Source organism: Hyperolius riggenbachi, chromosome 3 (assembly GCF_040937935.1).
Source record: "Hyperolius riggenbachi isolate aHypRig1 chromosome 3, aHypRig1.pri, whole genome shotgun sequence".
In the NCBI taxonomy this organism is placed as follows: Eukaryota; Metazoa; Chordata; class Amphibia; order Anura; family Hyperoliidae; genus Hyperolius; species Hyperolius riggenbachi.
Window position 1 is genome coordinate 122,699,490 of NC_090648.1, and position 15,533 is coordinate 122,715,022.

The 15,533-nt window shown below is 47.5% G+C and overlaps 1 protein-coding gene across 1 annotated transcript in view; it reads right to left on the reverse strand.

Moving 5' to 3' along the window:
• LOC137562214 (uncharacterized) overlaps positions 1-15,288 on the reverse strand; it is a 52,207-nt gene extending 36,919 nt beyond the window's left edge. The window contains exons 1-2 of the mRNA XM_068273547.1: positions 15,096-15,288; positions 7,888-8,058 (exon numbers count right to left, since the gene is read on the reverse strand). Coding sequence (XP_068129648.1) covers positions 7,888-8,058; positions 15,096-15,288 — 364 coding nt within the window. The remainder of the gene's footprint in view (positions 1-7,887; positions 8,059-15,095) is intronic.
• Positions 15,289-15,533: the final 245 nt, after the last annotated feature.

Genomic DNA, 15,533 nt, shown 5'->3' on the forward strand with positions numbered 1-15,533 from the left:
TTATAATGTAAATGTGTGTTAATTCTTTTTTTTTTTTTTCAGGTGTAGTATTACTTTTTGGCCACAAGATGGCGGCCATGAGTTTGTTTACATGACGTCACTCTAAGCGTAGCACGCGCTTAGAGTGACACATCGGGAAGGAGACAGCCAGAAAAAGCACAGCTTCCGAGAGAAGCTGTTGCTTTTTCAGCGGGGGAGAGGAATCAGTGATCGGGCTCCATAGCCCGATACATTGATTCCTTGGCTACAGAATCCGCGGCCGGGAGTGCGCTGCACGCGCACGATCGGCTGCGGGAGCGCGCAGTAGCGCGCATGGTTCCTGGACGTAGAAACTACGTCCAGGAACCAAAATAGGTTAACAGGAAATAAATATGGCAGCCTCCATATTCTTCTCACTTCAGTTGTCCTTTAAATCTCGTCTTGACGCGTTATATGATGTATATATTTGAGCACTTTCTTTTGCCAGCTATCTAGCGACTGTCAACTTGGGTTCAAGATATGAGAGCCATAACAGAGGGATAGAAGTTTTGATGCACGTCGCACGCCGCACGTCATCAGGGCCAGAGCTGCGGCGATAGACGGGGCAGCACATCCTGTCACTACCACTGCAGAGTGCAGAGCAGCTCATAGCGCACACTTCATCAGTGGCAGACCCGCAGGCGAATCGAGGAAGAGGGAGTGCGGCTCATTGCGCAGCAGAGTCTGCGCTGACAGCTGCCTCCCTCAAAGCCTGTGGGATGCCTGCGTGCGGGGGGAGGGGGGGGGAATCCTTCACTGTTACGGCCGTAGATGAGGGGAAAGATCAGGTGTGCATGAAGCACAGTATTGACAGTTGATAAGCCAGGGATAAACCATCTGTCTTTTTTTTTTTTTTTTTACAAAACCTGAAAAGAATACCCCTGCAATGTTTATTTACTTAGAAAAGTCCATCAGCTTTATGCAAGGGACTGATGGACGCAGATTTCAGTCAGATATAGAAAATTAAAGGGACATCACAAAAAAAAATTATACACAGCACGGCTCCTATAAACTTGTTATATCTACTGTGGCATGGTTAAAAATTACATGATTCGCGGTAGTGGTCCTTTAAGTTACAGTGTTCTCACTGTGTTAATATAGTTACAGTCGTGCGCTGACTCGCACGTGGTGGCATGCATTTGAATTGTATGTTCGTGGTGAATCCGTTGGAGCTCTCAGCTATTCGGTTCATAGATTGTGAATCCACATTTGGGCATCTATGCGCAAAGCAACAGCGGGACCGAGTTTCTGACTCTGAGCGATTGACCCAATCAAGGAATGGCCCTTGCGGTTCTTGACAGTATAGATGTCCCCAGAATAGGTAGCAAGGTGTATAAATGTCCCCAGAATAGGTAGCCAGGTGTATAGATGTCCCCAGAATAGGTAGCCAGGCATACAGATGTCCCCAGAATAGGTAGCCAGGCATATAGATGTCCCCAGAATAAGTAACCAGGTGTATAGATGTCCCCAGAATAGGTAGCCAGGCATACAGATGTCCCCAGAATAGGTAGCCAGGCATATAGATGTCCCCAGAATAGGTAGCCAGGCATACAGATGTCCCCAGAATAGTAGCCAGGCATATAGATGTCCCCAGAATAGGTAAGCAGGTGTATAGATGTCCCCAGAATAGGTAGGCAGGTGTATAGATGTCCCTAGAATAGGTAGGTAGGTGTATAGTTTTCCCCAGAATAGGTAGCCAAGTCTATAGGTGTTCCCAGAATAGGTAGGCAGGTGTATAGATGTCCCCAGAATAGGTAGCCAGGCATACAGATGTCCCCAGAATAGGTAGCCAGGCATATAGATGTCCCCAGAATAGGTAACCAGGTGTATAGATGTCCCCAGAATAGGTAGCCAGGTGTATAGATGTCCCCAGAATAGGTAGCCAGGCATACAGATGTCCCCAGAATAGGTAGCCAGGCATATAGATGTCCCCAGAATAGGTAGCCAGGCATACAGATGTCCCCAGAATAGTAGCCAGGCATATAGATGTCCCCAGAATAGGTAAGCAGGTGTATAGATGTCCCCAGAATAGGTAGGCAGGTGTATAGATGTCCCTAGAATAGGTAGGTAGGTATATAGTTTTCCCCAGAATAGGTAGCCAAGTCTATAGGTGTTCCCAGAATAGGTAGGCAGGTGTATAGATGTCCCCAGAATAGGTAGCCAGGTGTATAGATGTCCCCATAATAGGTAGCAAGTTGTATAGATGTCCCCAGAATAGGTAGCCAAGCGTATAGATGTCCCCAGAAGAGGTAGCCAGGTGTATAGAAGTCCCCAGAATAGGTAGGCAGTTGTATAGATGTCCTCGAATAGGAAGCCAGGTGTGTAGATGTCCCCAATATAGGTAAGCAGGTGTATAGATGTCCCCAGAATAGGTAGCCAAGTCTATAGGTGTCCCCAGAATAGGTAGCAAGGTGTATAGATGTCCCCAGAATAGGTAGGCAGGACTTTAGTGTGCCCCAAGGAGGGGTGGCAGCGCAGAGAAGGGGGAGCGGTGGGCACAGCCGTGGGGAAGGGGGGATGTCCCCCCCCCTTCCCTCACCTGGGCCTCCCCCTTCCTAACTCCCCCCTCCAGAACTAAATTTTGTGTGTGGCTGGCAGCGGGCGGGACTTACCTTCGTCTTGTTCCCGGTGCAGGATGGAGCTCTGCATTGCCGCTAGTCTGGTCTAGACCAGAGCAGCTGCATGCAGAGCTCTATCCGGCACTGGGAACAAGCGGAGGTAAGTCCCGCCCACTGCCAGCCGCCACACAATACTTAGTTCTGGAGGGGGAGCGAGTAAGGGGGAGATGTCCCCCCTTCCCCGCGGCTGTGCCCACCACTCCCCCTTCTCTGCGCTGCCTTTCCTCCTGCTCATAGGGCAGCCTTTTATGGACGCTGCTGAACGGGCAGCTAAATTTCAATGAAAATTTACGGTATGCCTCTAAATTTACAGGTGGTTGCCGACACTGGTGCAGATGGTTTTCACACGTTATACCAGAGGTTGCTTATGTAGCAACCAGGGCTATTTCTAGACTTTCTGCTGCCTCAAGCAAACTTTGGAAGATGTGCCGCCCATCCCCATCTGATTAGTCATTGAATGTGCCACCGGTTGAATGAGGATGGGGATGAGTGGATGACGAGGGTAGTGTGTGTGCCAGGAAGGCAACCGGGTGAGCAGAGAGAATGCAGGTTCTGGGTGGCCCAAACTGTTTGTCCAAATGCTGCCCCCTAGATTTGCTGCCTAAATCATGTGATTCAGGTGGCTTCCTGGTAGATCATATTTCTCCTCATGGGGCCTATATTCTTCATTTTGCACAGGGGCCCACTGTTGGCTGTGTCTGCCACTGTATATGAGGCACATTGCATAAGTACAGTATGTGTGGAGCATTAACATTGCAGCCATAGCACATACCCTTGGAACACATTCTTTTGTGGCTGGATAGTATACTGGTTAAGTGCTCTGCCTCTGACACAGGAGTCCAGGGTTCAAATCTTGGCTCTTCTTGTTGGTGTGGTAAATAGTCCAACCATCACCTATTCAGTAAGGAGTTCTTGGGCTATACTCCCTAACTGCTACTTCCTGCTAAGCGCTTTGAGTCTGCCAGGAGAAAAGTGCAATATAAATGTTATTTGTTTTGTCTTGTGATTAATCCTTTGAGGACTGGCATATAAACCCCTCTAAGGACCAGAGCAGTCTTTAGGTGTCGCCAGTTTAGATAGCCAGGAAGAGGTATCCCCAATATAGATAGCCAGACATGGGTGTCCGCAGTAAAGATAGGTGTCCCCAGTAGCAGCCATTACTCATCTCCCCAGCAGGCATGGGCTCTTGAGTTGTTATGAGTGGCTAAGCACTCAAATTCGTTAATTAAATGAGGCTTAATTGCCTCAGGTAGGTAAATAACCCATTCAGATCCAACCGCACACCTGAGGCAATTAAGCCTCTTTTAAATGACGAATTTGAGTGCTCCCCAGATCTGAGGAGCGGTTCTCCCCACCTGCTCTCTCCCTGCCATCCAGCCTCGCACTGCTGTTTTGTTCCGTGTCCAGACTTGATGACATCATCAAGTCGGGACCCAACACTAGAGGCAGAACGAGGCTGGGAGCTGGGCAGAGCGGAGAGGGAGCGACGATCCCGGGAGGAACGTCAGGAGAGGCGAGTGGGTCCTCTTCTTCTGCTGCTGCTGCTTCAGTGATCACTACCATCAGCGGCAATCATAGTGATCATGAGATAAGGAACCAATCGCCATGGCTCTTATCAGTGAGGGGAGATGTCAGCTGTCATGTGACAGCTTAATCTCCCCATTCGGGTGCGTGAGATTGCGTAGGGAGCGTGGGACTTCAAAGACATTACAGTTACCTCCTGTCAGCAGCAGGCAGCCACACAGAGGACGTAACTGTAACGTCCTTGGTCCCAAAGTGGTTAATTGCTTCTGCTCAATGTCTGTTGTGACCACACCCATATTCACAATGATATGCACAGCAGACTGTTTATGTCCCAGTCCCACTTCCACCATGTGGCACATAGCTCGCCACATACTGTCCTTCCTTGGCTATAACAACATGAAGGGTAAGGCAGAAGTCAGCACAGCTGGATTTACCATAAGGCACTGTAGGCACGTGTCTACAGTAGAGATGGCCCGAATGGTTCACATGTGAACTTGTTAGCGTGAAAAACGCGGGTCTGCTTTTGCGTCGAAACACGAACATATAGCGAGTTCGACCCGCCCCCTCTACTACATCATTGGGCTAAGCTTTGACCCTCTACATCACAATCAGCAGACACATGGCAGCCAATTAGGCTGCACTCCCTCCTGGAGCTCCCCCTCCCTCCCTTATAAAAGGCAGCAGCGTTGGCCATGTTCTCACTCTGTCTGCTGCCTAGGGATGATCGGAAAGAGCAAATTCCATTCCGCCGGAATTCACGGATTCTGCCAGCGCTGAATTCCGTTGCTATGAAAATTCCGCCGGATTTTTGCGAAATTCCGCGGAATTCCGGATTCCGGCGGAAAAAGTTAAGTAATCGCAAATGGAACCTTATTTATGCTAACTGGTAGCCCATAGACCCTATTGACTGTTGCCTTAGCCCTTTTTCTTCTTCCTCCCAGGGAATTGTAGGATTTCAAAAGCCAGCTTACATACCTTGGCCAGGAATCAAACCCAGGTCTAGTGCTTGGTAGGCAGCTCTCTTCACCACTATACCACCACCAACACTACATGCTGAAGCCAGCCTAGCATGTACCATTATGATATATCCAAGAGAAAAATGAGCTTGCTTTGGGATATGTAGGATGTCAAAAGCCAACTCACATACATTGGCCAGGAATCGAACCCAGGCCTACCGCTCTGTAGGCTGCTATCTTAACCATTATACCACCAACACAACACACTATAATGCTACATGCTGAAGCCAGCCTAGCATGTACCATTGTGATATTTTCAAGAGAAAAATGAGCTTGCTTAGGGAATTGTAGGATTTCAAAAGCCAGCTTACATACATTGGCCGGGAATCGAACTGAATGTATGTAAGCTGGCCTAAGCAAGCTCATTTTTCTCTTGGATGTATCACAAAGGTACATGCTAGGCTGGCTTCAGCATGTAGCATTGTAGTGTGTTGTGTTGGTGGTATAATGGTTAGGATAGCAGCCTACAGAGCGGTAGGCCTGAGTTCGATTCCTGGCCAATGTATGCGAGTTGGCTTTTGACAACCTACAAATCCCTAAGCAAGCTCATTTTTCTCTTGGATATATCATAATGGTACATGCTAGGTTGGCTTCAGCATGTAGTGTTGGTGGTGGTATAGTGGTGAAGAGAGCTGCCTACCAAGCACTAGACCTGGGTTTGATTCCTGGCCAAGGTATGTAAGCTGGCTTTTGAAATCCTACAATTCCCTGGAAGACGAGACCCTCCTCCCTGGAGGGGGGCGAGAGTCTGTCAAGGAGAAATTATTATTTTTAGGCAGAAATCAGTTTGGTGGGAAAAAAATTAGAATTCCGTGGAATTTCATATTTTTATGCGGAATTCCGCCATAGTGATATAGCAATTCCGTTCCGTCACAACAGAACAGAATCATCAAATTCCGTCCCGAATCACGGAATTTTTAATTCCGCGGAATCCAGCGACCGCTGTCTGTAGTGAGATATAAGGGAGAGACATTGCTGGAGAGATAGGGAAAGCTTAGTAAGGTCTTGTTAGTTTGCTCTTTGCTGATATTTGTTGCTTAAAAGCACCACAAAACAGTTCTTTTGAGAGCTAATGGTCTTGTGATGTGTTTTCTGTGTGTGTGTGTGTGTGTGTGTGTGTGTGTGTGTGTGTGTGTGTGTGTGTGTGTGTGTGTGTGTGTGTGTGTGTGTGTGTGTGTGTATGTGTGTGTGTGCCACCGACACTGCATATACAGCCCTGTCTGTCGTAGCTGGCCCTTGCTAATTGCTATACTGTGCCAGGCTCAACACATTCAGTGCATACCTTTTCACTGCACCTGTGTGACTGCACATTGTGTTATACCACCAGTCACTGCATACCTTTCAATGCATCTGTGTGACTGGCTGCACATTGTATTATAGCAGCAGTCAGTGCATACCTTTTTACTGCACCTGTGTGACTGCACATTGTATTATACCAGCAGTCAGTATATACCTTTCACTGCATCTGTGTGACAGCACACTGTTTTATATACCAGTCAGTGCATACCTTTTCACTGCACCTGCGTGACTACACATTGTATTATACCAGCAGTCAGTATATACCTTTCACTGCATCTGTGTGACTGCACATTGTATTATACCAGCAGTCAGTGTATACTTTTCACTGCATCTGTGTGGCTGCACATTGTATTATACCAGCAGTCAGTGTATCCCTTTCACTGCATCTGTGTGACTGCACATTGTATTATACCAGCAGTCAGTACCTTTCACTGCATCTGTGTGACTGCACATTGTATTATACCACTAGTCACTGCATACCTTTCACTGCATCTGTGTGACTGCACATTGTATTATACCCCCAGTCAGTGTATACCTTTCACTGCAGCTGTGTGACTGCACATTGTATTATACCAGCAGTCAGAGTATACCTTTCACTGCATCTGTGTGACTGCACACTGTATTAATCCAGTCAGTGCATGCCTTTCACTGCATCTGTGACTGCACATTGCATTATACCTGGCAGTCAGTGCATACCTTTCACTTAAATGGATGGCAGACTTGCCCTCCATAACAGATTCTCGTTAAAGGTTTTCAAGTGTATTCGTCTGCGTCTCATCATTATACGGCAGGGCCTCGAAGGAGTCCTCCTGTATTGTTATTTTTCGTCACTAACTCCCTGAGTCGAGACTTGCATGCCGTGCCTGCTGCCTTCCTGTTTCTCTAAAGGGGCCCGTACACTCAGCCGATTTGTGGCCGATCGATCGAAATCGATCGATCGCAAATTGATTGACCTATCGATCGATTTGCGGTTGATTTCGATCGATTTCAATCGATCTGACATGTTGTAAAATTTAGGCTTATCTCTACAGATTGCTTATCATTTTGCATTGGACCTAATGGAAATCTGATGGCAACAAAATGCCATCAGATCAATTTTCAAAAGATTTCATACTGAAATCTATTGGAAATCGGTTCCTAGTAATAAATGTTCCTAAGCACATCAGATATTTCAGAAAATCTACTGATGATCTATCTGCTGCTAATCTAACAAGTGTATGGCCACCTTAAGTCTCCATTGTGTCTGTATCCTTTACTACTGTTTTGTATTCTGTTGTCCAATCTCTAGAGCCTGGGAAACGTTGTGCTACAGTTGGGGGAAGCGGGGGGGGGGGGGGGGGGTAGTGCACTGAATGTAAAGTGGTTGATGTCACATACAGTACAGAAAAGGGTTAAAAAAAAACACAACTTACCTTTTTTGCTGTTTTCGAATTTTTTTAAATGTTGTGCAGCAAGATTTTCATTCGAAATGCTGACAATTGCTTTTTTTTCTTTATCACACAGAGAGATTTTTGCAGGTTGTGTTAATGTACAGGTGCCAGAACCCCCAAATCCTTGCCCAGCTTGAACTTCGTAGCCTCCGCCTTCATTTCCATACCCAGGCCATTGAAAATTTTAAAGAAAATTGGACATAAATTGTATGTTAATATGTTTGTATAATCCAGTCACATGCAATATAGTAAAGTAACTCCACTTAAGTGGCCCATACACCTAACGATTTTCCCACCGATATACAGCAAATTCGATCACTGTGATCGAATCTGCTGTGAAATCGTTGCACAAACGCAAACAATTGATTTTCGTCTGAAATCGATCGTTCCCATCGATTCTCGTCGAGCCGTCCGTGCGGAAGATTTAGCTCGATCGCCGGCAGGTCCGGAGTGTGTCGATAGCGGCGTTCCAAATGCCCGCCATCCGACGCCAAATTTTGCCGCCTTTTTAAGAATTCAGCAAACTGCGCCTGGGGCAAGAGACCTGCTTGCCCCCCCCCTAGATCCGTCCCTGCCGACGCAATACAGCGGCTATACATTACCTGCTCCGGCCGGCGCGAGTCCCCGCTGTCTTCTTCTCCACTGGGTTCCGGATTCCGGACCGGATGGCTTCACTTCCTGTCCTGGCAGGAAGTTTAAACAGTAGAGCACCCTCTACTGTTTAAACTTCCCCGGACAGAAAGAAGTGAAGCCAGCCGGTCCGGAAGCCAGCCAGTCCGGAACCCAGCGGAGAAGAAGACAGAGGTGACAGCGGGGACTCGCGCCGGCCGGAGCAGGTAATGTATGTGGAGGGAGCGAGGGGGAGAGGATGGTCAGTGGCAGCACCACCACAGATTGTGATCAGTTTCATGCTGAAATCGATTCACAATCTATTTGCAGTAAAGGCAGCCATACGATCCCTCTCTGATCAGATTCGATCAGAGAGGGATCTATCTGTTGGTCGAATCTGATGGCAAATCAACCAGTGTATTGCCACCTTTAAAGTGACTTTGTATTGAGAGCAGACTTAGTAAAAAGTAAGCTCATCCCCTTGCAGCACTGTGTACTTAGAGCCAGCCCTATCCACATGCTGATCCTTGTCAGTGTAATGGGATATTCCCCTCTCTTCTTCTCTGGGGAAAGGTGACTGCCAATTCACTTCAGTGGTTGGAGAACAGAACAATAGAAAATGTTTTTTTTTCCAAACACCCTGTTAAGGTGGCCATACACTGGTCGATTTGCCATCAGATCGACAAACATATAGATCCCTCTCTGATCGAATCTGATCAGAGAGGGATCGTATGGCTGCCTTTACTGCAAACAGACTGTGAATCGATTTCAGCATGAAACCGATCACGATCTGTGGAGCTGCCCCTGCCGCCCGCCCGCCCCATACATTACTTGATCCGGCAGGCGCGAGTCCCCCGGTCTCTGCTGTCTTCTTCTCCGCGCTTGGCTCCAGCTTCACTGTACTTCCTGCCAGGGAAGTTTAAACAGTAGAGGGCGCTCTACTGTTTAAACTTCCTGTCGGGACAGGAAGAAGTGAAGTCAGCCGGAACCCAGCGGAGAAGGAGCAGCGGGGACAGAGGGGATACGCGCCGGCCGGATCAGGTAATGTATTGCCGCTAGCGTCGGCCATTGGGCATTCGAACACCGCTATCGACGCACTCCCGACCCGCCGGCGATCAAGGGAAATCTTCCGCATGGACGGATCGATGGGAACGATCGATTTCGGACGGAAATCGATCATTCTGTCAGCGTTTGCGCAACAATTTCACAGCAGATTCGATCACAGTGATCGAATCTGCTGTATATCGGCGGGAAAATCGTTAGGTGTATGGGCTCCCTTAAGGGGCAGCATTTGCCCATACACCTAACGATTTTCCCGCCAATATACAGCAGATTCGATCACTGTGATCGAATCTGCTGTGAAATCGTTGCGCAAACGCTGACAGAACGATCGATTTCCTTGCGAAATCGATTGTTCCCGTCGATCCGTTCGTGCGGAAGATTTCTCTCGATCGCCGGCGGGTCAGGAGTGCGTCGATAGCGGCGTTCGAATGTCAGATGACCGACGCTAGCGGCAATACATTACCTGCTCCGCCAGCGCATGTCCCCGCTGTCACCGCTACTCCTTCTCCACTGGGTTCCGGTAGGCTTCACTTCTTCCTGTCCAGACAGAAAGTTTAAACAGTAGACCGCCCTCTACTGTTTAAACTTCCCCAGACAGGAAGTAAAGTAAAGCTGCAGCCCTGGAGCCGAGCACGGAGAAGAGACAGCGGAGACCAGGAGACTTGCGTCGGCCGGAGCAGGTAATGTATGCAGGGGGGCGACGGCAGCAGCGGCAGCTTCACAGCTTGTGATCAGTTTCATGCTGAAATCGATTCACAATCTGTTTGCAGTAGGGCAGCCATACGATCCCTCTCTGATCAGATTCGATCAGAGAGGGATCTATCTGTTGGCCGATCTGATGGCAAATCGACCAGTGTATGGCCACCTTTAGAGTACTGTACGTTACACAATCAGCGTGACCCTCGTTACATGGGTAACACAGGCATTAATATAGAAATGTGCATTACAATACTTGCTTAACGTACATTACCATAACAGTTCTTGCATTACCCACATATTTTGGGTCATGCTAATCTGCTGGCTTTCGTACTGGTGATATTGCGGTACACTGCATGCACATCACTGGCGAACTCAGGGGGCTATTCCGGGTGTCTGGAACCACCCCCCTGCACTGAGCTGTGTATTCAGCCAGGGAAGCCCGCATAATATAAACAGCCTCATTCTCCCTCCCTTCTTACTTCTGGTGCCTCCTTCCAGCTAATAGAATGAGAGAGGCAGCCGAGCTTCCCTCACAACCCTCACAAGAAGATGCAGCCTGCAGTGAGAGAATGTTGATTATGGAGTCCTGGACTCTCCACAGCACAGAAGTGTCAGACATGATGAAATTAGAGTGCAGGCAAGCTGGTAAATATGCACAGCATGATGCAGAGCTTGCCTGGACTCAGGGTCTGTGGGCAAACATCTGTCTGGTCTCTCCCCATTGTTATAATGACTGCATGTGTGGGTAAGGTGTTTAACAAGCTGAAAAGTTTTTGACAGTCCCTAGACTCCAGGAGGGCTTCTTTCTGACTTGTGTGAGAGACTGACAGGGACAGGAGTCCGATTACAGGGAAGTAGCCTGTCTGATGTGGGACTGCAATACAGATAAGTTCTCTGCTCCATCTCAGGCTATTCTCAATTTCTCCACTCCTCTCTCTGGGCTAGTGCAACGCCAAAATGACAATAGCAATCGCTAGCAATTTGTGAGTGTGATTTTGTGAAGTGATTTTCAGAGCGATTTTTGAATGAATTGCTCAAAAACATGCTACATGCAGTATACCTGCGATTTTGAAAAAATCACAACGCTGCTGTGGGAACACCCACATAGGGTAACATTAGCCAAGCGCTTTTCAAATCAATGTTGATTTGAAAAACGCTCAGAAGCACTCTTGGAGTGCACCAGCCTCCTTTATTCACCTTTGTTTCCCTCTTCCCCTAGAGCTGACTGTGTGTTCTTGTCTTACAGGAAAGCTAAATAAAAGTGCAATCCTGGTGAGGCAAAATATTATTATTTAGTATTTATGTAGCGCCGACATCTTCCGCAGATGCATATATCCCTGCATCATATGGGTATCGCTTGCGCTATGTGAAACTATGTAGCATATTCCACTGAATTGTCCAAACTAAGTCTATCTCCTGTTCCTCTCTTGGGGAGTTGTTCCAGCGCTGTACCCCATTCACATTTGCTGCTACCAGAAGCCCTCAGAAACACTCGTGTCCTTGAGTACTTCCAAAGATAGGCAGCTCCGTAATACGCCAGCGCACTTTTGTGCATGGGCAGTATGGAGCCACCTGTATTCGGAAGCACTCGGGACATACGTGCTTCTGGACCTTTCAGGAACCCCCCCTTAAAAATCCTGCGTTTGCCCCTGCGCATGGCAGTATTACTGGCAGTTCATGAATCAGGCCCCAAGTCACTGACTGCCACTACTTTACCTAGCAAGAAGTAACCTTTGCAGCCTTGTGTCTGTTACTCTGTTCTAGTAACTACAGCAGCAGATTGCCAATTAAAGTGTACCTGAGACAAAAAAAGAAAAAGAATTTATGCATCCAGCCCCCTTCTGGCTGTTGGCTCCCTCGCGATCCTCTCAGGTCACCTCGATCCTCTGCTAGCTGTCCGTATAAATATTTCAGTCGGCGACGTGCTGCGCATGAGTATCCCAGCTGAGTGCGATCTGCACCTGCGCAGTACTACCGCACAGGCGCAGAATGCTACTGGCGAGGCGGGCCTGATGGGGCTTCACATGCGCAGTACATGGCACCTGGAAGATTTATATAGACAACTACCATCTTTCCCCTAAAATAAAACATCCCCCGAAAATAAGACAGGTCTTATATTTCAAGCAAGCTTGAAATATAAGACATTCTCCGAATATAAGGCCTAGTTCGGCTGCACAATGTGTCCCCGTCCCCTTCGCTCCCTCCATTGGCAGAGTCGCGAGCGGAGCATTACCGTATTACAGCAGAAGGAACTCACCGGCTTCCGACGTGCCCGTGTTAGCGTCTTTCCTCAGTCCAGCTTCCTCTCCCTGGCAACGACGGCTCTAGTCATGTGACGCACACACATCCGCGTCACATGACGTGAGCCACCGTTGTCAAGCAGAGGAACCAGGCGCTGCTGAAGAGAGACGTTATCGCTGCTACCGTACGTAGGAAGCTGGTGAGTATCCTGTGCTTTAATGCCCGCTCGCCACTCTGCAGAGGCAAGAAGGGAGGGAGGGAAGGGCTTTACTGGGCTGGGGCTGCCATTCTGCAGCCGAGGGGACCTACGGTAGTCCAGGGAAGCACATGAGGGAGGGAGGGAAGGGCTGTACTGGGCTGCCGTTGCCGTTCTGGACAAGGTCCCCTCGGCTATGTACCAGCAGCACATCAGGGAGGGAGGGAGGGAATGGCTTTACTGGGCTGGGGGCTGCCACCGGGAAATAAATTGTAAGCCCTCCCCGAAAATAAGACCTAGCATGATATTTGGGGCTGAAATTAATATAAGACAGTGTCTTATTTTCGGGGAAACACGGTAGCAGAGGATTGAGGCAGACATATTTTGGGTCATGCAACTGCAGCTTGGTGTTACCTCACTTTGGGGCTGATTTACAAACCTTTTCTTTTTAAGTATCTCTCATCTCTTACGTATTAACTCACAATTCTCTCTCTTTAAATTACTTAACCTGTGATTTATCTCCCCTTTTTATGTTTATCTCATGAATTATCTCTCCTTATTCATTCACCTAATGCATTAGCTCTTCTTACAGTAAAGGTAAAAAATAAGTAAGCTTTTGAATCAACTCCCTTCCCTGTTTAGTTTGTAAAAACAATAACCCCACCCCCCCCCTACAATCCTCAGTGTGTTTATAAACAGGATATGTAAAAGTGCAGTGAAATTACAGGTTAAAGTGCAGTGAAAATATTTTTAATTGCAAGCAGGGCAAGGTGATGAGAGGTACACAAGACATTTATAAACACATCGGGGAGACTGTGGAAATGGTTGAATGCTGCAAGAATAACAGAGTTTGTTTTCATTGCTTATCTCTGGGACTACCAGTTCAAGCCACAAAGCTCAATTGAAGCCCAGGCATAGGAACTGAGGGGAAATCTCTTCAGTCAGGTGTGAAAACCACAAGTTTCTAACCCTTCTCCACGCTATTCAAAACTAACATTTAAAAATTGGTCTATGCAAGACCATCTGTCAGAAGACTGAAGCTCATCTGAATATGGACATTGCAAACGTTGCAGTATGACAATCACATTGAGGATTCCAATAAATACACCAAGAAATTGCCAAAACAAGTGAAGGATTTGGAAAAGGCAACATCAGAGGCTGGACCTAAATCCCAACAAGTTGCTGTGCTGTGATCTAAAATGGTCTGTTTATGCAAAATGAAACGTGTCACAGTGCAGCTTTCGATGCTGTCAGTGTCTCAGTTCAGATTCAGTTGCTGTCAGTTACAAAGTGTTGCCTCCATTACTGTCAGTGTCATAGCGGTGCCCCAGTTACTGTCAATGTCACAGTGTTCCCCATTTGCTGTCATTGTCACAGTGCAGCTCCAGTTACTGTCAGTATCACGGTGCAGCTCCAGTTGCTGTCATTGTCACAGTGTTGCCCCATTTGCGGTCATTTTCACAGTGTTGCCCCAGTTGATTTCAGTGTAACTGTGTTGCTCCAGTTGCTGTCAGTGTCTCAGTGTTGACCCAGTTGCTGTCAATGACCCAGTGTTGCCTCAGTTGGTGTCAGTGTCTCATTTACTGTTAGTCTCACAGTGTTACCCCAGTTGTTGTCAGTGTCGCAGTGCTGTCTAAGTTGTTCTCAGTGTCACAGTGTGTTGTCCCAGTTACTATCAGTGTCGCTCCAGTCGCTGTCCATGTCACGGTATTGTGCCAGTTGCTGTCATTGTCACAGTGTTTGCCCAGTTGCTGTCAATGTTACAGTGTTGCCCTGGTTGCTGACAGTGTCACAGTGTTGCCTCAGCTGGTGTCAGTGTCTCACTTACTGTTAGTCTCACAGTTTTACCCCAGTTGTTATCAGTGTCGCAGTGCTGTCACAGTTGTTGTCAGTGTCACAGTTTGTTGTCCCAGTTGCTATCAGTGTCACAGTGTTGCTCCAGTCGCTGTCCATGTCACAGTATTGCCCCAGTTGCTGTCATTGTCACAGTGTTTGCCCAGTTGCTGTCAATGTTACAGTGTTGCCCCAGTTGCTGACAGTGTCACAGTGTTCGCCCAGTTGCTGTCCGTGATACAGTGTTGCCCCAGTTGTTACAGTGTCACAGTGTTGCCCCTGTTTCTGTCAGTGTCACAATGCAGCCCCAATTACTGTAGCCATACTCAGTGTCAGTGTTACACCACTTCCTCGGTCGCTGTCAGTGTGCCCCACCAAGCTTCAAGCTCATAAAAATAATTTGGTGAGAACCAATTTAATTACTGTATAAGTATAAATGTTTGTTTGGTTGTCTGGAATTCAGATTTTAAGCAACAAAAATCCTTAATAGTATAACATTATCTAGCTCAACTATATTGTGTTTCAGAGTGATTTGAATGTAATTATTTACCTTGTCTTGGAATGTATTTTATAGTCATGTCCATCAGCAGGCGGGGCCTTACACATGGCGGCTTTGCAGTAGGAATTCTCAGGATTTCCCGGAGATACATGTATGGAGGAGTCGGGTAATTGAGTTCCAGAAGTAGATTCTTGGCAGACATTCCTGTATAGTGATAATTGCTTTGTTGCAGGAAGTATGCCATGGCTCAGATGCTAAATGAGGATTACAAGGAAACAATGAAACCGGTTACATTATTAACCCCTTCAGTACCAGTGGTCTCTGGCCCCTTAAAGGACCACTATCGCAAAAAAAAGTAGGCACTTAAAATCTGACAGAACCGACAGGTTTTGGGCCAGACCATCGCTTTATGGGAGATTGTCATGGTATTCTTTGTGTTCAACAGCATTTTCTGAACAGAAGTTGCAAAGTCTAACTGACATAATAGTG